The sequence below is a fragment of the Copadichromis virginalis genome, linkage group LG11 (assembly GCF_057382275.1).
Source record: "Copadichromis virginalis isolate Kocher_CV1m ecotype Utaka linkage group LG11, C_Virginalis_male_GT1.1, whole genome shotgun sequence".
NCBI lineage: Eukaryota > Metazoa > Chordata > Actinopteri > Cichliformes > Cichlidae > Copadichromis > Copadichromis virginalis.
In genome coordinates, this window is record NC_140628.1 from 39,744,839 (window position 1) to 39,759,315 (window position 14,477).

Sequence of the window (14,477 nt, forward strand, 5' to 3'; positions counted from 1 at the left end):
AAGATCAAAAACTTCAATTCATGCTTAATGCAAAGCTGGTTATATATAGGGTTGCAAAGGGGCGGAAAATTTCCGGTAAATTTCCGAAAAGTTTCCGGTAAATTTCCATGGTAAGTTAAGCTTGGGAATTTTGGAAATATTCCATATTGGAAACTGTCCATGGAAATAATGGGAATTATGGAAATTAATGGGAATTTAGGAGAACTAACTGGGAATATATTATTTCCAAGCATAAATATAAACAGAAATCATAAGAAAACCTCCATGCAAAATGTTTTCAACAGATATTTAAACAGATTTATTTGTAAGTACAGTAGAATAGAACACGTTTCAATAACTTGTTTCATGGATGAATAAAAACAGAAATGTTGAGTTCAATATTACCATCCCCTAACCCCGCTCATTCAAAAATGCCCCCTGTCCAAAAATCTCCACAAAGTCCCATTCAAAAGGTTAAATGAAAAATGCCACTTATCCTCCAAAACGCCCCATTAAACATTCAAATCTTCCTTCAAGCAATCCTCTTTTCTCATTTTTGCTCAGTCAATAGACTCTTCCTGGACCTCATCATCATCCAACAACATGTCCACTTCCTCAGCATCCAACTCTGAGTCTTCCTCTTCAGTGTCACTTTCCAGCTTTGTTGAGGATGGCTCTGTGTCAGGCTCAAAGAGCCGTAGGTTTGCCCGAATGCCGACCAGCTTTTCCACTCTCACATTTGTGAGCCTGTTGCGAACCTTTGTGTGGGTGTTGCCAAACAGTGACCAGTTGCGCTCGGAGGCGGCTGATGATGGTGGGATTTGGAGGAGGATGGAGGCTACAGGTGCAAGGGCCTCAGATTCACATAGTCCCTTCCACCAGGTGGCTGCAGATATGTGCTGGCATGACTGCCATATTCCATCCCCTTTCCAAAGGCCTTGCTTTGTTCGATACTTTGCCAAACTGCCTAGAACTTTGCCTTTATCGAGACCCAGGTGGTCAGACATGGCTGTAATGACCGCATAGGCACCGTTGATCTCTTCCCCGGAAAGTATGCCCTTGTCATATTTGGGGTCCAGCATGTATGCTGCTGCATGCACTGGCTTCATGCAGAACTCCCTCCGCTGTTCCAATGACTTGACCACAGCCGTTTCCTCTGCTTTCAGTAGTAGGGAAGTGGGCAGAATTGTCTGGATTTCTTCTTTGAGTTCTGCAAAAAGGCACTGGACATCTGACAAGATGGCACCATCCCCCTCTATCTTCGCTATTGCTGCTGCAATAGGTTTGAGGATTTTCTGACTGCTAGATACTCTTTCCCAGAACACATCATCCAAGATGACCTTCTTGATGTCACTGTCGATGCCTACAGACTGGGATATGGCCATCTCTTGCAGAGACTCCTTTCCCTCCAGAAGGCTGTCAAACATGATAACAACACCACCCCATCGTGTTATGCTGGGAAGCTTCAGTGTAGTACTCTTGTTCTTTTCCTTTTGCTTTGACAGAAATGTAGCGGAAGTTACTTGTTTGCCTTTAACATATTTCAGAACTTGCTTCACTCTCTTATTCAGAGTGTCCATTGTTTTTAGTGCCATTATGTCTTTTAGGAGAAGATTTAGTGTATGGGCTGCACAGCCAATAGTAGTTATATGAGGGTAGGTCTCCTCCACATGTGCCCAGGCAACCTTCATGTTGGCTGCATTGTCAGTGACCAGTGCAAAAACCTTATCTGGTCCAAGGTCATTGATGATCACTTTTAGCTCATCTGCAATGTATTGGCCTGTGTGTCTGTTTTCCTTTGTGTCTACACTCTTGTAGAACACAGGCTGAGGAGTGGTGATTATGTAGTTAATAATTCCTTGTCCCCTGATATTGGACCATCCATCAGTGATGACTGAAATACAGTCAGCTTGGTCAATGGTCTGTTTCACCTTTGCTTGAACTCGACTGAACTCTTCATCCAGTAGATGAGTAGACAATGCATGTCTGGTTGGGGGAATGTATGCTGGTCGGAGAACATTCAAAAATCTCTTCCAGTACACATTGGATGTCAGCATCAGGGGTGAGCCAGTTGCATAGATTGCACGAGCGAAACACTCATCTGCGTTTTTCTGGCTAGTGTCATCCATAAAATCAAAGAATCCTCTGATGCCAGAGGGACCAGGAGCTGATGAGTGGGTATCTGACTCTGATACAGCTGAAACAGATTCATTTTCCCCTTGAGTGGAACTCCTGGCTGCTGCATGTGTTGGGCCTTGAGGAATTTTTTTGCACTTTGCAATGTGCTGCTGCATTTTTGTGGCATTCTTCACGTACGTCTTATCACAATACTTACACATATATACAGATTTCCCTCGTACATTAGCTGGTGTAAAATGTCTCCACACATCAGATAGCGCACGTGGCATTTTTCTGTAAAATAAAACAAGAGCTTGTAAAAATGCTAATGCAATGCAAGAGATCGTAATAATACAATTGCAATATGATAATAAACAGATATAAATAGTAAGGCTAGCTAAACAACTGGAATGATCTTCAAAACAAAACAACCAAATGAGGAAGCTAGCATCTTCTTTATGTTATACTAGCTATGGCTTATTTAGCATCTAACAGATGCTAGCATTTTATTTAGCATCTAACAGATGCTAGCATTTTATTTAGCATCTGATTAGATGCTAGCATTTTATTTAGCATCTTATCAGATGCTAGCATTTTATTTAGCATCTTATCAGATTGCTATCTACCAGATTAATACATTTTATGTGATATTCACAATTTAAACATTTAATGAATATATTTTCCCATAATATCATCAAAACTTACCTCACTTGTTAAGTCCACAGGCTCAAATGTGTGCCTTTAATACTCTTTGTCCTTCAGGCTCAAAAGTGTGGTCCATGTGTACATGTGATGGAGGCATGCACAGTGCCAGTAGGTGGTCTCAATAGCCATGCAGCAAGCTTGTGCTCTGTACATGTGATTAAGGAATGGCATGGATATTCAAGTGTATTTGAATTGCATTTGTTTGTTTTTGTCAATATTATGCTAAAATATACTTTCCTCAACTATATTTAAGTTCCCTAAGAAGAGCCAACCTTCAATTTTGAAAATTCCCACTTTATTCCCATAAATTCCCGTTAATTCCCGTTTATTCCCATAAATTCCCGTTAATTCCCATGGAAAGATTCCATCTTTGAAAATTCCGGGAATTTTGCAACCCTAGTTATATACTTCTAATGAACTAATAATGCCATATTAAAATATTAAATGATAATGAGAAAAACCTCCCCTCCTTATTCTACAGTTGATAATGTTATTCTGGGACTGTGTGTCATCTCCCTGTAATACTTGTGTATGAACACTGATTTTCTTTTGCTGCTATCCAGAGTGTGAAAACGTCACCGTCGGTGACATCGTCTTCCTAGTTGATGGCTCGTCCAGCATCAATGATAAAAGCTTTCAGGAGATCCGCACATTTCTCCGCAAAACCATCCAGGGCTTTGAAATCGACCCCGACAAGGTTCAGATCGGTTTGGTGCAGTACAGCGACGATCCTTATCCAGAGTTCCAGCTGACGGATCACAGGGACAAGAATTCCCTGCTGGCTGCAGTGCAAAACCTTGCCCACCGAGGAGGCGGCACAAAAACCGGCAAAGCCATAGACTTCCTCCGGACGGAGTACTTCACCAAAGAGGCCGGCAGCCGAGCCGAGCGCCGTGTGCCTCAGATTGCTGTGGTCATCACAGATGGCAAATCAACAGATGACGTATTGGAACCTGCCAGGAGACTGAGGCAGCACGGTGTCATCGTGTTCGCCATCGGGGTCGGAGAATTCAGCAGGACACAGCTTATAACCATCGCTAACTGGCCCTCGGAGCGCTTCGTCCTCACCACTGTCAGCTACCAGAAGCTCCAGGACCAGACCAACAACCTGCTGAAAACGGTCTGTCTCAGTCTGGAGGATCAGACGCTAGGTAAAGAAAGCTGATTGGTTGATACAGTGATCTCTTTATTGCACGATTAATTATATCTAAGAAGCACCTGAATACAGTTTTGACACAAGAATCAACAGAAAGCTGAAAATGCACATTTTGCTTGGTCCATCCTCAGCTGTGCCTCTGAGCACTGTGAGGTGGTGTCATGGTCCTGGGTCTGTTGACCCAGTGTTTTGTGTTCACTTGCGTTTTTCGTCATTTGGTGTTATTATTTATGTTTTAGGTTCCTTGTGTTTATTCTATAGAACCTAGGTTGTTCTGTTTAACCTTTTAGATTCCCCTCGTGTCTTGACTCCTGTGTCTCCTTCTGTGTATATTCATTTAGTTGTATGAGTGCTTGCGCCGTGTTTCTCCTTGTTTGATTTTGTCATGTTTTCCTATGTTCCCCAGCTCGTCTTGTCCTCTCTCTCTCGTGCTCCTCTGTGCTCTCTCGCCCCTCCAGTCTGCGTCTCTGTGTGCTTCCCGTTTTACATTGATGGTCTCCTGTCGCTGTACGTCATGCTCTGTTCGCTCTTCCCCTGTCTTGTTATGAATATTGGTCTCAGCTGTGTTCCCCGTGTGCTCCCACGTCCCTCGCTGTCTTCTGTGTAATTATGTCAGCGTCTCCCTCAGTTCCATGTCACATCCTCCCTCATGGTTGTGTGCCTCTCCCTGTTTTCCTGGGTCTAGTATTAGTAGAATTTCCCAGTTTAGTTTTGTATTGCCTTTTTCCGTTCAGAAAATAAAGTTATATTTTGAGTTCACGTCCTCTCTTCCGAGAGTTCGCATTTGGGTCCTCTCCAGCCTGCGCACAGCCAGTTCATGACAGGTAGTAGATCACATGAGCGCTAGGCTTGTTGTATACTGAACATGAACTTGTACTAAAACACTTTTGCTTCTGTCTTCCTCAGCTTTGGTCGACAGGTTTGCAGATGTTTTCTTCCTGGTGGACAGTGGAATAGCTTCCAATCAGTTTACCCTGTTTAGAAATGAGCTTTCCAGACTGTTGAATCGACTGGAAGTTGGAGCGTCTGGTTACCGTGTCGGCTTGGCCCAGTACGGTCAGGACGTCAAAGTTGACTTTCGTCTCAACACTTATCAAACCAAGCAGCAGATCGTGACCGCTGCTCGACGTTTCCGACTGCGTTCACAAACAGGCCAACCACAAAATCTTGGACAAGCTCTGTCCTACGCTAAAGAGAACTTCTTCACTGCTGAGGCAGGAGGCCGCGCACAACAGGGAACCCCACAGTATTTGGTTGTAGTGGCTGGAAAAGACTCGGATGATCCTGTGTTTTGGTCTGCTGAAAATCTGAAAGACGAGGGGGTAATTATTGTGGGGATGGACGCAGGTGCGACAAAGGCTGCTCTGTACCGCTTTGCCAGCCCTGGCTATATCTTTGATTCTTCAAGAGTAACTCTGCTGATTGACCTGCTCACGGCCCGGAGAGTGGAGACTGTCACTGAAGGTGAGAAAGCCGCCATCAGTTCATCATCATCATCATCAGTAACTACACAGCAGTGTTTCTGAAGCAGCTATAAATGCAACGATGGTTTATTATAAGTAAGCCAGAGTTTTCCAGAGGAAGCAGTCAGATCATCCCAACTAACGATGCAGAAAGTCTCCACACAATCACCTGAGGGGTTTTTTTTCAACGTACCTTTGCTCTTTTAAAACTAAATAGCCGTTCACTGTAGTTTAAGACCCGTTACTATCAACTGTGATCCAGGTGTGCAAAAACCTGGATCTGGAACATGTCAGCCTAGCCTTTTCACTCGCATGTCACAGTAGACCATAAAAAGACTCAATGAAGGAAGGAAATCCACCATTTCTGTTCTTTTATTCATGAGGCTAACATTTTAATATTTTGCTTAGGTTTTATGCTTTGTTTGGTGAGTGAAACTCAATCATGCCTGAAATCTGCCTGCAGCATTATCAGGATTCAACGTTATTATCATTACACAGGAAAACGAAACACAGTTTGCATCTAATCAGAAATGCAAAAGCAGTAAGTGCAATAGGAGCAGATTATATACAGATATGTGTAGGATAAAAGATGGAAATAGTTATGACAGATTATGTACATATAAGTTAAGTATACAGATATTTATATTGCTCTACAGACGAGCAGATATACAGATGTGCTACATATATACATATATACTGAAGGCTCCTGTAGCGCCTTGTGGAGGACAGGAGCTGGAAGAGTTGATTGGCAGGATGAGAGGAGTCCCTGAGAATGATGCGTGCTCGGCATAGATACCTCGTCTTGTGGACATCCTCAGTGGCAGGAAGTGGAGTGCCTGTGATGCATTGCGCAGCTTTCACCACCTGCTGCAGTGCCTTGTTGTCAGCAACAGAGCAATTCCCACAGCACACTGTGACACAGTTGGACAGGATGCTCTCTATCACTCAGTGGTGGAAGTTACTCAGTATGACAGCAGACAGGTGTTTTTTCTTCAGTGTCCTCAAGAAAAAGAGGCACTGATGGGCCTTCTTGACCAGGCTGGAGGTTGTAGTTGAACAGGACAGATTCTCAGAGATGTGGGTCCCCAAGAACTTGAAGCTGGACACCCGGTCAACAGCTGTGCCATTTATGTAGATGGGGACATGGGTGTCTGTCTCCTCTCTCCTGAAGTCCACAATGAGCTCTTTGGTTTTGCTGGTACTCAGGAACAGGTTATTGTCAGCACCACACAGCTTTAGTTCTTCACTGTAGCAGACTCACCTAGGTCTGCAGTCATAGAGGAACGGGCTCGGCACACAGCAGAGCAGTTATACCCTGACCTAACATGCTGGGGTCTGTTGGTCAGAAAGTCCATGATCCAGGTACAGGTGGAGCTGCTGATTCCAAGATCCACAAGTTTGGTGATCAGCTTGGAGGGAATAACTGTACTGAATGCTGAGCTGAAGTCAATAAACAGCATTCTTGGATAAGTATTTTTGTTGTCCAGGTGTGAGAGTACACAGCGCTGTGGGTACAGCATCCTCTGTACTCCTGTTGCTTCGATTGGCAAATTGGTGAGGATCCAGTGTGGGGAGCAAGCATGCCTTGAGGTGTGCCAGGACCAGTTGCTCAAAGCACTTCATAACTATGGGCGTGAGAGCAACAGGGCGATAGTGGTTCAGGCTAGTTGGTGATGAGTGTTTTAGCACTGACACGATGAAGATGGTCTTGAAGCACGCTGGCATGTCTGCCTGGGCAAGCGACAGGTTAAAGATGTCTGTGAAGAGCCCTGCAAGCTGCTCTGCACATGCTCAAAGCACACGTCCTGAAATGCTGTCATCAGGGGGTAGGGTTTCTTTTTCTTTGTTGTCATTAACAAAACGAGCATAGAAGTCATTTAGCTCATTGAGGAAGGACAAATCCATGGCTGTCTGTGTGGAATTGCTGGGCTTGTAGTCAGACATGGCCTGAATGCCCATCCACATATGTTGTGAGTCAGAGCTGACAAAGTGTTCTTCGGATTGTAGCTGTGCTTCGCCTTCTTGATGCCCCTCTTCAGGTCATTCCTGGACGTACTGTAGGTCTGAGCGTCCCCTGATCTGACGGTATTGGTACGTGCCTTTAGTAGAAGCTGCACTTCCTTATTCACCCATGTTTTCTGATTGGGGTACATGTGACAGTCTAGGCTTCAGATTCACATCACATACAGTTTCAGTTGGGTTGACTAAACTGAGTCTGCTCCTTTCACAGATTGCAAAACGGCTAACCAGGCAGACATTGTGTTCATTGTTGATGAGTCTGGAAGCATTGGAGAGGAAAACTTCAGGCTGATACGTAATTTCCTGCGCTCGGTCATCAGCAGCCTGGAAACTGGTCCATTTAAAATCCGAGTAGGCATTGTTACATACAACAACGTGTCGACTGCACACATCTCCCTCAACTCATTCAGAGACAAGGCAGACATTCTGCAGTTCATCAGCTTCCTGCCTTACCGTCAAGGTGATACATACACTGGAGCTGCCTTACACTTCGCCCTGAAAAACATCTTCACTGAAAAAAAGGGCAGCAGGGAGGATGTCCCGAAGGTAGCGGTGGTAATCACAGACGGTGAATCCCGGGATAATGTGAAGGAACCTGCGATCGCTCTCCGTCGAGCTGGTGTCACAGTTTTTGCTGTCGGAATCAAAGACGCCAATAAAGCCGAACTGCTGGAGATGGCATCTTACCCCAAGTCTAAGTTTGTTTTTACTGTGGACAGTTTCATCAAGCTGAAACCCCTGAAAGAAACTCTGCAGGCAACCCTGTGCAACACCATCTTCCAGATCGGGGTCCAGGACAAGGAAAGTGATGCAGAGACTAAAGAAGGTTTGAACTAAGCTTTCCTGATAAGTTGCCGTTAGTTTTCCCTGAGAAATGTTAACTTTTGTAGTAGCATTATTGATGCAATGCTCTGTGTTAGTGTTAGAGGTATGTCAAGGTGGGTGACTGGATCTTACCTGATAAATTTCCCAGATAAGAAAAAAGAGTAAGAAACCGCTCATCCATTATTAAGTTATAGTTGTTCATAAGCAGCCTGTAAAAATGCTGGGTGTAAACATGGTTTCTCAAACATTTCAGACTCTGAATGTTCAGTTCAAACTCGCTTTCTTTGACTGTGTGAGAAGATCTAACTCTTTGTTCTTCTCTTCAGCATGTGATAAAAAGGACCTGGCTGACATTTTCTTCCTGATGGATGACTCAGGGAGCATTGAAAATGCAGATTTCTCAGACATGCAGAAGTTTATCATTGAGTTTCTTCATACCTTCCGTATTGGGCCAGACCATGTTCGCATGGGTCTTGTTAAATATTCAGATTCCCCCTCTCTACAGTTCGACCTAACACAGCACTCAGATGCTAAGACAATGGAAAAGGCTGTGAAGGAAATCTTTCACAAAGGAGGTGGAACAAACACAGGAAAAGCACTGTCATCCATGAAAGGACATTTTCAGAACGCAAAGACGAGCCGTGGCTACAAAGTCTCCGAGTACCTGATCGCCATCACTGATGGAGAATCCCAAGATAAAGTTAAAGATGCTGCAGAAGAACTGAGGGCGCAGGGGGTCATCATCTACGCCATCGGGGTGAATGCCTCAAATGATAATGAGCTGAATGAGATTGCTGGGGATCCAAAGAGAAAGTTTTTTGTCAGTAATTTTGATGCCCTGAAAACCATCAAAAATGACGTCATCAGAGAGATCTGTTCGGAAAGTGAGTTAAATTAAGTTGGGCTTTGCTTTGTAGCACACATCATTGAGATAATAAGAGGAGAGGATAGAGAACAGGACCATAAACTATTTCAAAAACTTGATTAGATGTATACATGATTTCCTCTTTCTTTTATGGGACTTTCACATGTTCAAAATTGCCAATTCTAGATTTAGGTAGGGAAATAACTGTAAAAAGAGAAAACCACACTAACCTCTATTTGTTTTTCATCCACAGCTTGTAAAGACATACCAAGCGACATATTTTTCTTAACTGACAGTTCTGAGAGTATCTCTGAGGAAGACTTCCAAAAGATGAAAAATTTCACGAAATCTGTCATTAGCAAGTCCAACATTGGACAGGATAAGGTGCATGTTGGTTTTATGCAGTACAGCACCAACAGACGCCTGGAGTTCGACCTCACCACACACTACAACCTGGAAGGAATGCTAAACACCATCGATGTTATGGAGCAGATGAAAGAAGGCACTCGCACTGGCAGGGCCATCACAGAAGTCTCACAGTATTTTGATGCAGCCAGAGGAGGGCGGCCTTGGATGAAGCAGTGGTTGGTCGTTCTAACAGACGGTAAATCCCAAGATAGCGTCAGAGAACCAGCTCATGCTCTGAGGGCCAAAGGAGTGGTGATCTATGCCATTGGAGTGGATAAGGCTAACAAGCAGGAACTGTCGGAGATCAGTGGCTCATCGCAGAGGGTCTTCATTGAGAATACCTTTGATGCATTGAAGGAACTAGAGACCAAGCTGGCCTTGAAGTTCTGTGAGAAAGGTAAGAGAGGCTGTTTAAAACCATCTGTGATGTGTGACTGTCTAAAAGGTACAACCAAAGGTGGAGTCTGTGGAGGTGCTAAATCATTCAGTCAATTAACTCAAAAAGTTTTTAAAATATTAAACCCATTAATACCTCAGCACAAATGGTTAATGATTGATTTGGTAAAATAAAAATGACTTTTAAAATGTTTGTTTTGCTATTTTAGTTTTTATTGTGACAACAAAAAGTTCTGTTTTTGCTAACCTCCTCTCTTTTTCCTTCATCCAGATTGTAAAAAGACAGTAAAGGCTGATATTATTTTTCTGGTTGATGGTTCTGAAAGCATAAAGAAGGAACAGTTCAAAAGTATGCACACCTTTATGGCTTCAGTTGTGAACCAGACCACAGTTGGTAAAGATCTGACTCGTTTTGGAGTCATTCTCTACTCTGACACACCCAAATCCAGCTTTACTCTAAATGAAATTTACTCCAAAGGAAAAGTCCTTGAAGCTCTGCAGCAGCTGGTACAACCAGGCGGAGGCACCCACACAGGTGCTGCTTTGGCATACTCGCTGCCGTACTTCAACGCTGAACATGGTGGTCGGAAAGAAATGCCTCAGATTCTCATGGTGATCACAGATGGAGAAGCTCGAGACTCTGACAGACTGAAAGCAGAATCTGATGCTCTGCGACAAAATGGGATCACAGTCATCAGTATCGGAGTGCAGGACGCAAAGAGGGACGAGCTGGAGACCATGGCTGGTGGTGACACATCCAAAGTTTTCTTTGTCGATAATTTTAAGGATTTGGAAACTCTGTACCAGAACATTTCTTCTGTCATCTGCAATTCCACTAAGCGAGGTAAGAGTGTCCCAAAGGGAATTATTATGCTCCCTTTAGTTGTCTTTGAGTCAGTTCAGTTTTATTTATATAGCACCAGAGCACAACAATTACCTCAAGCTGCTTTATATATTATATTATATTATTGTCACGATCCTGGGTCTTATGGAGGACCACAAGAGCCACGAGCATCGAAATAAAGATTTCTGTGCTTAAATAATGAATTGTAGAATAAATTTTGTATTTGTGGAGTCCAAAACGTCATCAAACAGCCCTACAGACACAAAAACATGTGAAAATATAAACAACCAGACTATCAGCAGAGATTTAAGTACTTTAGGACCTCTGTGAAAATCATTGACAGTATATATCACAGAATTTAAGGCCTTTATAATCACAGAGCATACAGAGAGGTCTGTCCAACCAATCAGAGAGCTCCTTACATCCCACGGTGTGGCTAATTTGAATAGCCGCACGATTTTTAAAATGAAGTTGTTAATCCAGCAGCTAATCCAGCAGCTAATCCAGCAGCTAATCCCGGAGCGAACAGGAAAGGGAAATGGATTTTGAAATGCAGTTTATTAAATTGGAATTCCAAAATGAATTTACAAATGCAGAATTTATTCTACAATTCATTATTGAAGCACAGAAATCTTTATTTCGACGCGCGTGGCTCTTGTGGTCCTCCACAGGGTCTTTTGACCCAGCGTTTTGAGTTTTAGTTTAAGCCCTTCAGGTTTTCTACGTTCATTTTTTTTCATGCCTAGGTTGTTATACTTCTTTGTTATTAGATTCCCCTTGTGTCTTACTCCCCTGCTAAGTCTCCCTTGCCCTTCATGTGTTTCATGTCTGTCTTACTTTGTCAAGTTCAGGTTGTCATGTCTGCGTCTTATGTTTCCTGTTTTATTTTGAAGAGGTCTTGTGTTCCTGTGTTCATCGTGTTCAGTTTTACTCTTCCATGTCGTTATGTCGTTGTGTTCATGTGTGTCAGCTGTTCCCCGTGTGTTCCCACTTCTTCTTAGCCTCCTGTGTGTATTTCTATTTGCCAGGGTTTTTCATAGTTCGTGTTTCCTTTTGAGTTTACCCAGTTTAGGTTATTGCTTAGTTTGTGTTGTTTTCGCCCTTTTATTTTGTACTGTTCTGTCTGCTTTAATAAATGGTTCATCATCAGTTAAGTTTGAGTTTGAGAATGTCTGCACCTGGATCCACTCCACGCAGTTTGCCTTGGCAAACTGTGACAATTATAATATTATATTATATTATATTATATTATATTATATTATATTATATTATATTATATTAAGATAAGATAACCTTTATTAGTCCCACACGTGGGACATTTGTTATATTATATGATATAAAATAATTTCCCCTAGGAATCAAAGTATGCTGATTCTGATTAATATATTATAATAATTATATAATATATGTATGTTTAATGTTTCCCAAGTTTTTCATTAATGTCTAATTTTTTGGTCAACCCTTCTTCCGGTGTCACAATAGATACAAAAGTCTAATCAAAGATGGCATCAGGTTGTTGGTTGGCTGATTGATGGAAGCCTGACGATGCCACAGTGTTAAATTCACAGCACAGTTGTGTATTAATGGCATCAAATGTCTCTTTCTTGCTTTTTCTTTGGCAGTTTGCAACCAGACAGACTTGGTCTTCCTACTCGATTACTCGAGCAGCATCAACCAAAGCCAGCACACAATTATGTTAAACTTCACAGCAAGTGTGGTGGACAACTTTAATGTCAGAAAAGAGTTTGCACATGTCGGACTTGCACAGTTCAGTGATAATCCTAAACATGAGTTTTACCTTAACACGTACAACGACAAGACGAAGCTGATTGAGCATATCCTTAACATGAACTATAACGGTGGAAACACTAATCTTGGAAAAGCCTTGGATCACATTAGGGACTACTTTCGTGAATCAAATGGAGGCCGCACAGGTGTTCCCAAGAACCTGGTGTTGATCACAGATGGTAACTCTCATGATGACGTGGAGGATGCCGCAGAAGCGCTCAGGAAAATGGGGGTTACAGTATTCGCCATTGCTGTTGGAGATGTCTTTTACCTACAGCTCCTGCAGATCACTGGCACACCAGAGAAGGTCTTTGATGTCGAGAACTTCGACAGCTTGGCAAATATCAAGACAAAGATCATTGATGAAATCTGTGACACTGAGCCCAAAATTGGTAAGTTGGAAAAAAGAGATGTACATGACTAGTAATTTCATAATTAGGCGAACAGAGAATCTTTGAGTGAATCCTTTAAAAGAGAGACTAAACCAAGACAGTCAGAAGATCCAATTTCCATATTTTAAATGGTGACGTAATGTGGGGCACCATTTATAACAGCAACTGCTTTCACACCACATAGTTCAGGGGACAAGTATCCACAGCTGGACTGGCCATCGGGCATACCGGGCAACTGCCCGATGGTGATTTTTCGTTTTTATGGGGCATTTTTGTTTGTAACGGTGTATAGAGTGAAAGGTGGTAGCCTATTGGTCATGATTGACTCTGGGCTGGACCAGTTATAGCCAAGAAGGTTGATGCACCCTCCCCCTTGCTTGGGCAACGACTCTGAAAGCAATCTTATCGTAGACAAAGAGAAGAAAATGGTACTGAGGTGAAAAGGAAGTGATTTGTCCCGGACTTCAGCTACAATGAAAAAGACACAAAGCTGGAGTTATTCTGTCTTTGCTGCACAGCTGCCTCTTCTTCTTTCATTCTCCCCCCTCCCTCTCCCGTTTCTACTTCAATCATGAAACTGATCAATGATCAGCTGATCGGCTCTCTTGTTTGTTTATCGCCCACTTTGCACCAGAAAGAGGAAACCAGCAGATGTTGCGCTAAACAACAGCAGCACGTTTAAGCTTGATCAGCTGTTGTTGGAATTTATTTAATATTAATTTCTAGTATCAGCTGATGTTTGCTGGAGCCACAGCTGTAAAGCTGCTGGTCATGATGTCGGTTTGGTTATGTGGTGAGAGGGAAACATGAAGATGAAACCAGGAGATGTCCTTACTGAACCATCAGAGCTGAACAGGTGATGGAGAAACAGGTTTACCTTTTAGGTGACATGGATGAGTTGAAGTTAAGTAGCTGACAGCTGGTAACTGTGCAGGGGCGGGTCTAGCAAAGTGTTGTCGGGGGGCAGGTAGGGCATTAACAGGGAGAGGGGGGCACAAAGAAGTACTTTTCTTTCTTATTCTCATTTAAAATGTCTCGTTTTTATTAAATAATTATCTGAATCTTATGATCGAAGTAGTCATGTGATGTCAAATGCAGTGTTGGCCAAGTTACTTGAAAAAGGTAATCAGTAACTCCCCAAAAACATAATCCCATTACTTTACTGATTACTTATTTTCAAAAGTAATTAATTACTTAGTTACTTAGTTACTTTTTAAAAACACGATTTACAACCTGAATAGGTGATAACGTGATAGATCTTTCAGCCCAATTCTACTTTTTCTACATAATCCATCATACAAAATGTAATCAAATGGAAAAGTCTCTTTTTAAAACTTGTTTTATTAATTTTAATCTTTTAACTTTATGCATCAAGCAAACATTTAATTATCTGCAACATTCTCTGACTGGAAGAAATTAGTTTAACATTTAAACCTATTTTCTGCACATAAAATAAAATATTTTTTGTGTTTACACTCAGTCTTTCAAATAGATGCAAGTGAAACACAGCAGAAAATAA

At 42.4% G+C, this 14,477-nt stretch overlaps 2 protein-coding genes across 2 annotated transcripts in view; one reads left to right on the forward strand and one right to left on the reverse strand.

The window, feature by feature from the left end:
* Positions 1–14,477, forward strand: part of LOC146699522 (collagen alpha-6(VI) chain-like) — a 47,178-nt gene that overhangs the window by 1,267 nt on the left and 31,434 nt on the right. The window contains exons 2-8 of the mRNA XM_085472497.1: positions 3,366–3,953; positions 4,865–5,422; positions 7,652–8,266; positions 8,592–9,149; positions 9,384–9,935; positions 10,206–10,778; positions 12,401–12,958. Coding sequence (XP_085328623.1) covers positions 3,366–3,953; positions 4,865–5,422; positions 7,652–8,266; positions 8,592–9,149; positions 9,384–9,935; positions 10,206–10,778; positions 12,401–12,958 — 4,002 coding nt within the window. The remainder of the gene's footprint in view (positions 1–3,365; positions 3,954–4,864; positions 5,423–7,651; positions 8,267–8,591; positions 9,150–9,383; positions 9,936–10,205; positions 10,779–12,400; positions 12,959–14,477) is intronic.
* On the reverse strand, positions 285–3,189 carry LOC146699523 (uncharacterized). Its single transcript, XM_085472496.1, has 2 exons — positions 2,803–3,189; positions 285–2,391 (listed from the first exon to the last, which is right to left on the reverse strand). Exon 2 carries the CDS (start codon positions 2,385–2,387, stop codon positions 540–542), a length of 1,848 nt encoding a protein of 615 aa, XP_085328622.1. The 5' UTR covers positions 2,388–2,391; positions 2,803–3,189; the 3' UTR covers positions 285–539.